Source organism: Apium graveolens, chromosome 6 (assembly GCF_009905375.1).
Source record: "Apium graveolens cultivar Ventura chromosome 6, ASM990537v1, whole genome shotgun sequence".
Classification (NCBI taxonomy): domain Eukaryota; kingdom Viridiplantae; phylum Streptophyta; class Magnoliopsida; order Apiales; family Apiaceae; genus Apium; species Apium graveolens.
The window spans coordinates 137,522,956-137,538,072 of NC_133652.1; the positions used below are offsets into that span (position 1 = coordinate 137,522,956).

Below are 15,117 nucleotides of genomic sequence, written 5' to 3' on the forward strand. Positions count from 1 at the left end.
CTATTAACTTTGATTGACATGCAAATTTTTACTAACATCCCTTTTTTTAATGGAAGAGATATAATTTGATTTATAGTCCCTCGGGGTAAAGTTATTGATGTTAAATCTTGTTTTATATATATATTACTAAAATAGCACAATGTCAAGTATGGTTGGATAATTTAAGTGATTAAGAATTTATCTTCGATTATTCAGATTTTGGTTCGATCTTCGCTCCCCCAAAAATTTATTAGGACATATACTTATGTGTAAGGTTATAAAGCATATTTGTAAAAAAATAGCACACCGCCAAATATAGAACAAAAAATGGGTAGTAGTAATTGACATATCATTCTACTTTATGAAAAAGTTAGGTAGAAAAATTAATTTTTGTATTCAAAATATTGGGGTACTTGGAAGAGTTAATAAAATTTAGAATAAGATATAAAATCAATCGGAATTAGGTCAAAATCTACTTTTTGGTGTTAATTATAATAATATTTACACTCTTTTTACACCCATAGTCGCGTCGAGGCATGGACCCATCATATTTATTATAAAATGAGTATAATGGGTATAATTAATTTATATTATGAAATTTTATTATTTTTGATATCCAAAATTAGAAAGAATATAAAATTAAATGGATAGTAACAAATAGCAATACTCAAATTTTTTTGTTAAAAAAAAACAATACTCAAATTTTGAGTGTATAAAAGCATCAAGGGTATGTTAGCGATAAAATCTAAGTGTTAGTTAAAATTTCAAAATATAGATGATATGTAAAAAAATACAACTCCAACACAAACTGTTAGGTATATTTTTAGATACCGATAAACAAGCTAGATTTGTTGATTGAGCACCATCATCTATTCAATCCACATCATTTCCCTCTCAAAAAACTCTATTCCCAACTTTATTTTTCTTGAATAATTCTTCCGCTTTAACCTAGATATATATACTTGTTTATCACACACACATATATTATTTTAATTTTATGTAATGTGAAAAGTGGAATTAATTTATGAAAAACTGCAACTTTTTTCATTGTTAACCAAATTTCATTAAATACTTATATAATAATTTTAATATATATTTTATAATTTTAAAATTATTGATAAACTAATATAATAATAAAATTAGTTAAATATTTTATAATATATGAATATAATATTTTAACTAAATTTTATGATATTTATATTATAAGAATAATATCCTTAAATATGTTTAATTAATTTAATATTTTAGTTTCACTTGTATTCACTAAAAAAATAATTAGTTGGTTATTAATAATTTATTCACAACTATATATGTTAAAAAAATCATTTAATATAATTATTGAAATTTAAAAATAATAATAAAACTCTTTTCAAATATAACTAATCATTTTAGCTAAAGTAAACATTCAACAAATTTTATATAATATCTATTTTGTTCTATTTTAGCTAATAAATACAACTAATCGGACATGCTCTAAGTTTATAAGTTTGTATGCAAGTGGGTCCCAAAGCACAGAGGTAAGAATTATTTAATTCGAGTCCCAACAGAAACTCATCACCTTGACGAAATCACTTTTGAAAATTTTGATAATTGTTCCTCTCATATCCATGTTACTCCAATTGTGAGGTATGTACTTGGGCAGTTGGACCTTTGGGTCTCATATAAAAAATTGAAATGACATTTCTTAGTTATATTTAAAAATATTATATAAACAATTAAATTTATTTTGCAACTCATATGAGAGCTTATAAAGGTTTATAGAATAGAAATATATAAAATTGTATGATATATTAATTAGATTCATTAATTTGTTTTTATCTTATTCATCTAAATTCTTTGGATGTGAATTTATATAATTCTAAAATACTAATTTTTCAGAAATATTATATATCTTTTCGTCCTATTAAAATACAATTTATTTATTATATTAGTTGAAAGTAAGATCTAGGGTGTGAAAACAAATATTTCAGTCAACATAATCTATCTTTATCAAATAACTGAAGAATATTACTTATTTAACATTAGAATACTGAAACAAAATTGTAAAAATTGTAGCAGGAAATTTGGTAATGATTTCAATAGTTTTGCCCACATGGTGTGTAATATTGAGATGCATAACATAAATACAAAACCATAGACGACGACAGCGTTTAACCGAAAACCCTTTGTTTGGTCACTTCCTCCACTCCATCATCATAATTATTATCGTTGTTCTAGGGTAAAATCCAATGAAAATGCCATTTCAGCTTCGCACCTTGTTCCTCCGTCACTTTTCCACCACATCCACCCCACCCCACCCCACCTCCCTAAACCCCTCCTTTCTCTCTCTAAAACCCTCTTTCTCTCTCCCACCAAAACCCCCTTTTCACTATTCTCCACTTCATCCCCACACCCTTTAACTCTCTCTCTTTCGGCTGAGCTTAACAATCATTCATCCTCCTCTATTTCGCTCCCTCAGCGTCTCGATTTGAGCTACTCACATCTCCATTTCACCCCTGCTTTCATTCTCTCCAGTCTCCACACTCAATCTTTCCCCTAATGCAGGCAGGTCCTTTCTTGGCTTCTTCAAATGGCTCTCTTCAACATCCAATTTTCATCTTACTGATCAACTTGTTTCGTATTTTGTCCATTATTTTGGTCGTCGCAAGGACTTTAAGGCGGTTAATGAGCTTCTTCAAGGTAATCGAGAGGTGCTAGGGGATCACACATTGGCAGCTTGTGTTGATCGCTTGGTTCGTGCGGGGAGGCCTACACAGGTAGTTTCTTTTTTCAATACTATGGAGAAAGATTATGGCTTTGTTAGGAATCTTGATTCTTTGAAATTAGTTGTGGCTAAATTGTGTGAACATGGTTTTGCTATTTATGCTGAGAAATTGGTTAAAAGTTTGGCTAATGAGTTCTTTCCCAATGAGTATGTTTGTGATTTGCTTGTTAAAGGGTGGTGTGTTGATTACAAACTAGATGAGGCTAAGAGGTTAGTTGGGGAGATGAATAGGGGAGGGTTTGAGATTGGTGTTGTCGCGTATAAAGCTATGCTGGATTGTGTGTGTAAGCTTTGCAGGGAAAAGGATCCTTTTCGGCTTCAATCTGAGGCTGAGAATGTGTTGGTTGAAATGGATGTAGCTGGTGTTCCGCGAAATGCGGAGACATTTAATGTGTTGCTTAGTAACTTGTGTAAGATAAGAAAGACCGAGGATGCGATGAGCTTGTTTCAGAGAATGTGTGAGTGGGGATGTAATCCAAATGAGACTACTTTTCTTGTTTTGATTAAAAGTTTGTATCAGGCTGCCAGGGTTGGAGAGGGAGATGAGATGATTGATAGAATGAAATCTTCTGGATTTGGAGATGCTCTTCACAAGAAGGCTTACTATGAGTTTCTGACAATTTTGTGTGGAATAGAGAGAATTGATCATTCCATGAGTGTGTTTGCTAAGATGAAGGAAGATGGTTGTAAACCTGGGACTAAGACCTACGATCTGTTGATAAAGAAGTTGCGTGCTCATGGGAAATCCGAAAAGGCAAATGCTCTATTCAAGGAAGCCGAGAGTAATGGAATTCTTGCAATACCACCCAGCGCTTACAAAGTAGACCCAAGGTATGTGAAGAAACAAGAAACCCGCTGTTACAAACAAAGAGAAAAAACGCGAGACACTGCCTGAAAAGATGGCAAGGAAGAGGAGAACCCTTAAAAAGATCCGTCTAAGTTTTGTGAAGAAGCCAAAAAAGACATCGACCAGAGCATACTAGTCTAGTCACTGGCAATATCTCATGTATTAGTATCGTTTCAAGTGCTTTTGACAAGATTGAATCCGTTTATCGAACTATGCCCATGTTTCTTTTCTATTTCTTTGTGAGGTTGTTGTTGGCAACAGGAGGAATAATTCTTAAAAGTAGAACTTTTGCTGCAGCCATTGTTTCTTATAGCAGTCAATGTCTTTGAGAAGTAATATCTTTCAAAAAAACATAAATACAAAACCGGTACAAACCCATTTGTCATTTCCCCAACCAACAAATAAGCATCATTTCCCCAACAAACAAATACTAAGATATAAAAGAAATATTTTCAAAAAAAAAAAAGAAAAAAAGAAATGGTTGTTTTTATCTCTACTGTTGTGTCAGAAACAAAGATATAACAGAAATAAAGTACAGAAACAAAGATATAACAGAAATAAAGTACAACGGGACATTGGAAACAAAAACATACAGTAAGCTTGCGAGAAGTAGAAGAAGATCTGGATTGCTAAAAGATGAATGATTTGGATGAAGATTATTCCGAGTTTGTCGAAGTTGATCCCAGTGGTAGATATGGGAAAGTACCTTCATTGCCTTTATGTATTAGATATCAACACATTCTCTTTAGTTTTTTTTCTAATTTCTGTCTGATTTTGTTGGTGCAGTATAATGAAATTCTTGGCAAAGGAGCTTCGAAGACCATATATGACACATGTTTTTTTGGTTTATTTCATTTTTTTTAATTCTGTATACTTATATGGTTCGGTAAATGCTACACATTTTAATTGTGTTCTTGAAGGTGATATTTTCTAGGCATTTTGCTCTTAAAATTTTCGATTTATATATGAAGAATCTTTTGGATTTCTACTATCCAAATTCCAAACCCAAGTTGAGATATTTGTTTTTTTTGGTGCAACTACATAAAATTTGATCAGCGGGCTTGTGTTGGTTGATGCAGCTATAGAGCATCTGATCAATATGAAGGGATTGAAGTTGCGTGGAACCAAGTAAAGCTTAATAATTTCTTGCATACCCCGAATGAACTTGAGAGATTGTATTGTGAAATTAATCTACCCAAAACTTTCAAGCACCAGAACATCATGAAATTGTTTGCTTCTTGGGTTGATGCAGCGAAAAGAAATATTAATTTTGTGACTGAGATGTTCACTTCCGGAACTTTAAGAGAGTAAGAGCAGGAACAAAGTTTATGTTACTTCCTATTTAATTTGATTATTATTTATTGGTGGTTCTTTTTGTTATTTGGTTTTCTTTTTTCTCTTGCTGTGAAGATATAGGCATAAACACAAGAAAGTAAACATGAGAGCTGTGAAGAATTGGTGTAGACAGATATTAAAAGGACTTCTCTATCTGCATAGTCATAATCCTCCTGTTATTCATAGAGATCTCAAGTGTGACAATATCTTTGTAAATGGAAATCAAGGGGAAGTGAAAATTGGTGACTTGGGCTTAGCTGCAGTCCTTCAAAATTCAGAAGAAGCTCATTGTGTTGGTATGTTCAATTTTATCCTTCTATGTTTCGATGCTCACTTTTTTATAGGTTGATAAATGATAAAAAGAAAGAGATTACATTTATTGTATTTATAAACTATATATATGATCAACTTTTAAGTTAAATTTTTTATTTATATAGTTTACTGTGAAGTTGAAGCTCAATCTACATCTTTGTTACAGTTAAATGGAAAACACTTCATTGAATCAGAAAAATGTATTTACAATCATCTCTCTCTTAGTCTCTTAACTTCACATTTACATATATTAGGGTGTTGTTTTATCAGGGACCCCAGAATTTATGGCTCCAGAAGTGTATCAAGAGGGGTATAATGAATTAGTTGACATTTATTCTTTTGGAATGTGTATACTGGAAATGGTTACCTTCGAGTATCCATATAGTGAATGCACTCATCCTGTCCAAATTTACAAGAAAGTCATTTCTGTAAGTCTCTTCACCCTCCCCCCCTATTGTTGCTACTAATTTGATGTCTCTTCATGATTAAAATAATCATCTTTCTTGCTAGGGGAAAAAACCTAATGCTTTGAGCAAAGTTAAAGATCCAGAAGTACGGCAATTCATTGACAAATGTTTGGCTAATGCATCCACAAGACTCTCCGCAAGGGAACTTTTAAGGGACCCGTTTCTGCAGACCGAAAATTTTGAACCTAATTTTGCGGCAATAGAGTGCCACATAGAGTTCAATTATGTTAATCCAGTAATCCCCAATCCTCCACCAGACTACAAAGATGACTCATTTAGTAACGGCTCCTTCGAGGAATACTCTATTCCAAATGTTCAAAATGGAGTGAGTTACCAGATACATGATATTGAGCATAATGAGATTGACCTGTTCGAGCATAATGATGATGAACAGGAGGAACATCTTTCAAAACTTGATATTACAATCAAGGGGAAAAAGAAAAGTGATGGCAGTATTTTCCTCAGACTTAGAATTTTAGACAAAGAAGGTAATGACTTTGTTTTTACTGTCTTTTACATTAAGTTTTTTGTGTTTGTTTTAACTTGAAAATTTATTTTAATTTTCTTACAGACAATGTAAGGAACATCTATTTCCCATTTCATGTTGAGAGTGATACTGCACTTAGCGTTGCAACTGAAATGGTAGGAGAATTGGATATAACAGACCAAGATGTGATGAAAATAGCAGAAATGATAGATGGGGAAATGCTTATGTTGGTACCACAATGGAAGACTGGACCTGGAATAGAAGAAACCCCTCACTTTGACAATTCTAACCTTTGTCATAATTGTGTTTGTACCTGTGCCTCAGTTGGTTCCTACATACAAATGAATTGCGAGAAAGGTTGTGGTGCTAAGCATGGCAGGTTTGAAGAGTTTACATATAATGCAGATAATCATTTTGTCGAACCAATCTCATCTATTCAGTCTAATGATTTTTCTTCAAAAGATTCTTCAAAAGATTATTGTGTTCAACATGGAAGTGTAGAATGGAGCAAAGTGGACTCAAGAGATGGCCATTTTGTGGGAGAACGTGAAAGTTTAGATGACTAATCTACCAACTACATGATGGTGAGCCTAAAAGTCTCTCCATATTATTATCAGGAGTTGTTCTATCTTCATCTTCTTAGTATCTGATGAGTCTTGGATTAAAAGAAAAAAAAATGATGAGATTGCTCTACATGATCAAAAACAATTTTAGTTGTAAGCACATTGTAAAGTAAATGTTGGTAGGAGTTTATTAAAATCTCAATTTGAGGTATTTCAGATGTAGATTTCATACTTCAAAAGTAGATTTAATTTTATATGCAAAAGGTTAAGTTGCCTTGATATTTATTGGTGTTATATTTTGATTTGCATGGTTTGATATGAAAGTTATGCGTATTGTAAATATTTACATACACCTAGAATTTGTGTATGTATTATAAAAATAAATATAAACACCTTTTTGCTGGTTTAGATAACACCTGTAACTCCTACCATCAGTTATTTTTTGAGAGAAAATTAATGAATGTTGGCACAAGTTTGACACCCTGTATCACCACAAGTAAAATTTTGGGTAAATCCATCTCATGATTGCACAAATGCACAATTTTGATAATAAGTGGCAATTTTCTATTTCACACAAATAAGAAAATTTGCAAACTGTATTCATATATTACAAGAAGCTTGTTTTTAATTTGATTTAACTAAAAGTTAATATAATTAATTATCTGAAAAAAGAATAATAAATTAGAATATAGTTGATGTATGTCTTTAAAGTAATGAAATTACAATTCAGCCTTCCCTTGTATTTTTTAAAAATAAAAAGATAAAAGAAATTTCTTGATTTAAAAAAAATCCAGATCTTCAATGTTTTTGCATATTAAAAAGGATAAAAAGCAAGAGATTCCAGACATTTACATCAAACCCATGATGGGTGACATACAAGGCTGGGAACACACATACATTACAAAGTTGGCAATACAAAATCTAGACTACTTAGTATTACAAAGTATGAAAAATCATATATAACCCACCATCCTGAAATTTATCTCTCTACAATTGTACTTTTAACATCCTTTATTATGGCTTTCGTGGTCCGCCCCTACTGGAATTTACAAGTAAAAAAAGTATCACAGAGGCCGCAATAGTGAGTAATCTTCAAGCAGTTCTCGCTCAGACAATGTATCATCTTCATTTTGAGGGGTCCATAATACCTCTACTGCCTGAAAGGTAATTCTCGAGGTCAGAATAAAAAGAACGAGCTAAAAGATGGAAAATTTATGTACAGTCGAACTCTAAACTTACTAGTGTTCTACTTGACGGGATAGAGGCAAGGACTTGCAAGGCTTGCTTTAGATCTCCACTATTATTAATGCTAGGCAATTTGTGTACTCCTTCAGCAGCCACCAAGATGGTTATCTGAAATTTAAAGATTAATGATTATAACTACCTATTACAATGAAAAATAAAAAAAAGTAAATATGCCTGTATTATTAGTAAACCACATGAGACTCTCCCAAATGTTTGCATGCACCATTAATCTACAATTTTGTTCTCCCAACCAGTAGGAAATATGTAGGACTCCTTGCAATCAATACTTCACTTGGGTCTTTCGTGCCGACAATATTTCATATAATCAAAGCACGAATAAACCTAAAATGGATTCATAGATAATTCTAGGATTGTTATCTTTTTAAGTATCTTTGCTTTATACATGTTTGGAAATAATTAAGATGGAAGCCATATTACATAAATTAGATTGGAGATGAAATTAAGGTAATTGAGTTAATTAGTTACATGACAACGATATCCAAAGTAGATTGAAACTAAGATTCGTAAGATACAAATTATTTAAGTATCCTTTGGACTGCATGAATCAAACACCATGTATGGCTGCATAAAGAAATTTAATTAGGTGAAGAAAAAATTAATTAAATGAAGGAAAAAAGGACTAGGAAAGCTAGAAGTGCATGATGGAAGCCCTATTGAGTCAAACAATGTTGGTACCAATTTTAATAATTTTAAACTGATGAAGGAATATGAAGCATGCAACTGACAGAAATTAACAAGTCAATGACTTGTCTCCTAAACATCCTCTCATCTTTTCTTGATACATTTCCTTCTCTCACAAACTTCACTCTCTTCAGTTCATGCAAGCAAATCATAGCTGAAGGGTTGGGTTGTTAATAGGAACAAACTAATCATAGCTTCCAGGGAAAGCCCATTCCCAGTGCATCACAGCCTGGCTTGCCTGCCAGTGTTTATGACTCGTGTGAGAATTCAGATAATCCCTAATCGAGGACCTGGACGATTGCTGGATCTACCCCATAAAAGGAAACTAATAATTTTATCAAAAGCTCAAGTCCTAACAACTAAGACCAATTTGCCGAATGGCAATGTGTTATCTTTGTGCGAGTGATCAAAGACTTGGTTCTCAGATGATTCACATTCCCCTTACCAAAGACTTGATTGGACATGTTTGTTTGTTAGAATGAGTAGTATGTGGGATGTTGGTGTCATTAACAACCAGTGTGTCATGTGTGTTTACTTACGGGAAAATGTGAACAGAAAAAAAGGCAACAAAAAGCTAATGATACAAGTACTGGCGAGTAAATTGTTAAAGGCTGGATAGTCTTGCATATGACGACAATTGTGAAAGCAATTGATAAACAAATCCGACGAAGTACCGGGAAGTCGGGAACACAAACTACGTTCATATGAACACTCTAGATATAGGGTAATATTTATATAAATCATGTATATGCATATTCTTCTTCTAAGCTTGTGTAACATACTAACATCTACAATTTAATATATCAAAACATACAACAGCAATGACCCTTCTAAAGTATTGCATAAAATTACGAAGTCCCCAACTTCATTTTTATATTCTCAAATCCTCAAACTATGTATCATAATTTTACTGATTTTACCCTTAGAGCCCAGATCTTTATGTAATCTTACACACAAACACACACGATAATCAAGAAACGAGGTAAGTAATGTTTGTGCTCTACTTATGTTTTACATAGTTTATCTATTACTCAAGTTGTATTTCAAATCTCTGTGTGGCTATAAAAAAACTCTATATCCAATAAACCATGTAATAGTCAATATCGGACCAAGTACTTCTTTTCTTTGCCAGGTCAAGTAATATACTTAAGTAAAAGTTACTGAATTGTGACTATAAAATAGAACTTGGGCCTCTCTGGTGATAGGACCGTTTATAAGTGATCCCAAAACTGCATTTTGAAATTCCTACCTAGCGGCGCACCTTTAGATGCCATCACCTAGTCAATCACTAGAAAAATTGATAGAACCGTGATTATCAACACTTGTAAACCTTCAGTGCTACAAATGCAGGCTTACCAAGACCATACAAAATATTGATAGGAAAATAAAAAAGATAGATGTCGGACAGTTACAGCTCTTAATCAACTTGACAGAGTTCAGATATTAATGTCACGCGTTGCTCACAATCCGGAGAGGTCAATAATTTACAGGATATTCTATTTTCTTTATGGGAGGAGGTGCGTAGGAAGCAAAGAGATTTTCAGGTGAAGCTTTCTCTATATCTAATGGATCGGGGAATCAAAACAAGTCATTTTACCCTCAATCTTGCAAGACATCCAGAAATCCTTAGAGTATAACAATTTTTATCCAATAACAGTGAATGCATAATAATTCAAATATATTTTTACCCACCACCTAAAACTCAAAAATGTTATCAACCTAAAATGGACAATATGATAATAAGGTATGAAATACACATAAGCTAATATTTACAAATGGGTATTGGGCACTTGACATCATTTTGAGCCAAGAAAAATGCAAAATTTTCTGAATATTGAAGACATTAACACTTAGACATGTATCAATCTGGTAACTCCCAGCCAGGTCCGGACTTGGGGTAATATTTTATTTTTTTTTGCTAAATAGACTGGGGGTAATGTAGCGCATAGAATAACGTAGGCAATTGCTCCATGAGAATCTCTGACCTAAATTTTCAACATCATGAGCATGTTTAATTATCCCTTTTAGCTTGTCTAACATAACGGAAAATAGTAGCCAATGTAAAACTCAAGTACTCCACAAAATTGAATGTAATTCCCATAAGTGATTACTTCAAATATTTAGAACTACATGACAATATTTATATTAGGTAATAATGATACTTAATAAGTTAGATAATCTGCAATATCCATTATTATGAGATGCAACACTAATTTTGGCACACAGCAAGGAGTATCCCCGTCGATAGAGCTTATACTAGCATTGAAGTAGGGCCACTAGGGAAAGTAATTATTAACAGAACTGGGAACCATTGGAATAGTATGCAAATTTTGCAAGGACTAGAACTGAAAACCATAAACATTTTCAGATTCGCGTAGGAATTTTTCTTACCACTATATACTCATTTCTGAATCCATTAGCTCTCCTACTTGTCGCACTTTGCTTTTTGATATTGTTTACATTAACTAGTGTTTCTTCATCAAATTTTCCACGCTCCTCTATTGAAAGTTGATTGAATCGCTTTTCTCCTTCATCCATGCTCCGCTTTACATCCACCTATAGCAAATTGGATAAGAGATGATTGTTCAGAACTCCATAAATTATCTCTGACCATAAACATGGGCAAAAAACATCCAACTATGGCAGCAGATATTTTTTGAGTCCTACGCATAGAATTCTCTACATAATCTAGCAAGAATATCCTTCAATGACAAAACCACAGACAGGAAAACAAAATGCTAGCAACCAATCGGTAGCAGATAGACTGAATATTTGTGCCGGAAATTAAAGAAAATGAGTAGATTTTGTAAAAACAAGACAATAATACATATACTACTTAAAAAAAGAGTGATGAATTATTTCGCTGCCATAATAAATATTATAGCTAATATATATATATATATATATATATATATATATTGAGTTGACTTACAGATGAAAAAGCAGAGATGCAAAAATCAGGATGACGAAGCAAAGCTAGCATTGTCTCTGCAATGGAAAGTATTAAAAAAAATTGAAAACGGAGGCAAATCGGTTAAGTCTTACATGCAAGATAACAGATACAAACCATAATGCCACACTTCACAGTTCACAACACATACTGTAAACTAACATCTTAAAGTTATATGAAACATATTCTGAATGGATACTTCATCACCCTTTTCTGTTATACTGGCCCATAAATATGAACAGCAATTACATTGTGGCATTCTTTCAAATCATTTAAGATTTTAAAATCTCAATCTCGAGAGAAGCACATCTTCATGTTATTATGTTTAACAATACAGTTTAATACACACACACACACACACTATAATGATTACTAACCATCAAGTATAAAAATAGTATCATTTTTTAGAAGTAGGATTTTTACTTCAGTTATTACATTTCCAAATCCAACTCAAATATATTGTCTTCGTATCTTATCTACAAGATATTGTGTTATGCTGTTGTAGCCGTCAAACACCATTTCATGAAGAGAAACTTGAAACCAAGATCTCACATAAAAAGAAGGGAAAAGCAAGGAAGGATCTCTTTCCCAATCAGTAAAACAGGAGAAAAGTGAGAGATATTAAAGGCTTCAGTGCAACTGTAGCCACCATTGTTGGATTAGGTAACAGCTTCTGACAGTGTGTGGCTGGTCTTGGTCCCGCCTTAGCTGAAAAGAACATAGATGCCGGAGCGGCTCTTATTTTATTTAACGACTGGAGCTTGGGTCGGCCGAAAGTGTAAATTTTGTTGCTCTCTTTGCTGCCAGGGAGATGGGTGACGCCAACATTTTGGTGGATGAGAGGCTACAATCTCCTTGTCTTTTCTTTTCTTTTTTGCTAATTTTTTTTGTTACCAGTCACCATTTTTAATCTTGAACAATCTCCTCAGACAAAAGAAAAAAAAAATCTTGAACAATCTACTTTTCTTTTTCATCTCATGCATCTTCACCTTCATTTAATCTCCTTTTGTTCCATTGATTACTCTTAATTGTGGCCTTGATCTATATAGTACTATGGTAGTATACCGCACTAGAAGCATTACAATTGAGCCCAATAAAGTTAAATATATGGTCTAAGGTTAAAATATCTTGTTCAAATTTGGTCATGATTTCCATTTTCAGAGAAATGTGCTTTTTCGAGCTTTAATTACGCTTTGCGCTTCACTAATAAGCGCATTTAGGTGATGCTTTTTATAACGCACTTCACAAGCGCACTTAGGTGATGGTTTTTATAACGCACTTCACTTTCTTGAAGCAAAGCCCAAAGCATGTGCTTCAATCTTAAGCTGCATTTTAAGCGTAGTTTTTATTAACACTGAAGCTGTCGGTATCTATACTGGCCCAAGCTTAGGTTTATGATGGGCCATAAACCTTGTGAAACTAATACATAATCCACCGAATGGAGGCTCAACAGAGCCAACCATTACCATATCTGAAGCCTTCAATATATTACTCATCTCTGTTTAGCTATCCTTGTATTGGGTTACCTTATTGGTGGATTGGATAAGATTTCTTTAACCATTGAAGGTAATTAAGGCATCCATTGTGAGGTCTTTAGGTTAGAAAAATTTCTTCCTTTTCCTTTTTAGGTTTTTTAGAGATAGGGCTGCGAAGGTTACCATTTTTTTTTCTTCGCGAAATGGTATATAACAGCTGCAACAAATAATTTACATGCTGAATATTTAATATACCAAATAGATCAATGAAAGGATCAACATTGACGCAACTACACAACGAAAATTTACCTGTCAATACATAGCTCAAACCCACTGGAGTAGATGTATCTGCACGTTCAGCAATCCGATTAAGATCTTGTTGCAGTGATCGTGCCATTCCCAACAAACCAACCTGTGAAAACAAACCAAGCAAATCTAAGCATGTAGTTAGCCTCCACTCTACTAACACTGAAACATGCTTTAAGTTATTCAATCTTGTCTTGTTTCAACTACTCCGCTGATGTAATAGAAACACACTGTGCATAAACTACTTCAATTTAATACACGAGACTAGTTAATCATACTGCACTTGTGTAACCTTCTACAAATTGTACACTCCGTAAAATGTCATATTTGAGCTTCCATTCTATTTTGTGTCCTCAATATGTGCTTGGTTCTCAGCTATTCTAACATTTAATGTACCAACAAAAGCTACCTGAAGCTTGAGAACACTGGTTTTCTCAGTTGCAGTAAGCAAACCATCATCCGACCGATCAGATAAAAACCCCGAAACCAACACAAACGCAGCGAAACCCGCCATAATAAAGAAGAAACTCGACCCAATCCCAACTGCAGGTCCTACATAAAACCCTCCACCCCCAAATGGCGAAGGCCCGAAATACGGAGCAGACGAAAAACTCCTCCCTGAGTCTATTCTCGGAGTAGAATAACTCCTCGAAGAAGACATCGAAGGTCTTGAAAACGATTTCCCCCCCATTCGCCCACCAGAAGCAGCAAGAACATTATTAAGATCAGATAACAACAAAATCCCCAACAAAACAGCAGTAATTGCAGGCTTTTGTAAGGACTTAAGGGTTTTAATGATGGTTTCAGTTAGAATCTGAACTGGGTTTTGTTTATTTGATGATTTTAAAACAGCCCTTGTGGGAATATCATTAAAAGATGAGCATTTGATGTGAAATTTAGGGGTTTGAGTGAATTTAAGGGAGTGTTTGATGAAATGATTAGTGGGCTTAAAGGAAGAGTAATGAATTGGGAAGGTTTGGAGTGAAGGGTTCCATTTGAGATTTGATTCAAGCAAGAATGGAGTGTTCATTTCTGATTGAATTGTGACAGAGAAGATGTGAAAAATATTAGTAAAATTAAATTTTAAAGGATATTGTTATGGGATTTGTGAGGGTGTGTGTATATGTTATTTGTGTGTGTGTGTGGTTGTGAGGGAGTACTATTAGTCTATTAGAGTGAGAGAATCTCGGCTGGGCTTCAACAGCCAAGGATATTATCTCGGATTGTACTTTCTTTGTGTTGTGTCTGTTTTCAAATCACATGCACGTGACCAAATCCCAAAGGCGCGTGACTGTTTTTTCTTAAGTACAGTCTATTTGTCGCATGGAGGACCAGAGATGCACAAAAAATCTGGGCCCGAAAATCTAACCCGGCCCGATCCGGTCAAAGCACGGTCAAGCCTGGCTCGGTCAAAGTCCGGCCCGGTCCCAGCCCGGGCTGCGGGCCTCGATGAACCCTATATTTTTAGGCAAAGCCCGGCCCGGCCCGGTTAAAAACCCGGGTTTCGGCCCGGCCCGGCCCGATTAAAAGCCCGAAAAAACCCGGTTATAATCTGATTATTCTAATATATTTTCTTATATATTTATAAATTCACATTTACTATAAATATAAATAATACTTTAAACACATATATATTTACATATTTGTGATTAATAATATTATTTATATACTTCGTTGCATAAATA

General features: G+C 33.8%; 3 protein-coding genes across 6 annotated transcripts; 2 read left to right on the top strand and 1 right to left on the bottom strand.

The window, feature by feature from the left end:
• The first annotated feature begins 2,345 nt into the window (after positions 1-2,345).
• On the top strand, positions 2,346-3,820 carry LOC141666472 (small ribosomal subunit protein mL104 (rPPR9)-like). Its single transcript, XM_074472510.1, has 2 exons — positions 2,346-2,523; positions 2,628-3,820. Exons 1-2 carry the CDS (start codon positions 2,518-2,520, stop codon positions 3,636-3,638), a joined length of 1,017 nt encoding a protein of 338 aa, XP_074328611.1. The 5' UTR covers positions 2,346-2,517; the 3' UTR covers positions 3,639-3,820.
• A 234-nt stretch (positions 3,821-4,054) lies between these two features.
• Positions 4,055-7,033, top strand: LOC141666471 (putative serine/threonine-protein kinase WNK1). 4 transcript variants are annotated; one of them, XM_074472509.1, is made up of 6 exons: positions 4,055-4,510; positions 4,670-4,897; positions 5,001-5,221; positions 5,508-5,665; positions 5,748-6,192; positions 6,276-7,033. In XM_074472509.1, the coding sequence occupies exons 2-6, from the start codon at positions 4,812-4,814 to the stop codon at positions 6,755-6,757; spliced, it is 1,392 nt and encodes a 463-aa protein (XP_074328610.1). In that variant the 5' UTR covers positions 4,055-4,510; positions 4,670-4,811; the 3' UTR covers positions 6,758-7,033. The 4 variants fall into 4 exon arrangements, with proteins under 4 accessions (XP_074328610.1, XP_074328608.1, XP_074328609.1 ...); XM_074472507.1 differs by having other exon boundaries at positions 4,055-4,292; positions 4,377-4,897; XM_074472508.1 differs by having other exon boundaries at positions 4,055-4,278; positions 4,377-4,897.
• Positions 7,034-7,547: 514 nt separating this feature from the next.
• On the bottom strand, positions 7,548-14,630 carry LOC141666847 (FLUCTUATING-LIGHT-ACCLIMATION protein 1, chloroplastic-like). The gene is made up of 6 exons (XM_074473060.1): positions 13,842-14,630; positions 13,436-13,538; positions 11,634-11,689; positions 11,093-11,257; positions 7,994-8,107; positions 7,548-7,911 (listed from the first exon to the last, which is right to left on the bottom strand). The coding sequence occupies exons 1-6, from the start codon at positions 14,460-14,462 to the stop codon at positions 7,819-7,821; spliced, it is 1,152 nt and encodes a 383-aa protein (XP_074329161.1). The 5' UTR covers positions 14,463-14,630; the 3' UTR covers positions 7,548-7,818.
• Positions 14,631-15,117: the final 487 nt, after the last annotated feature.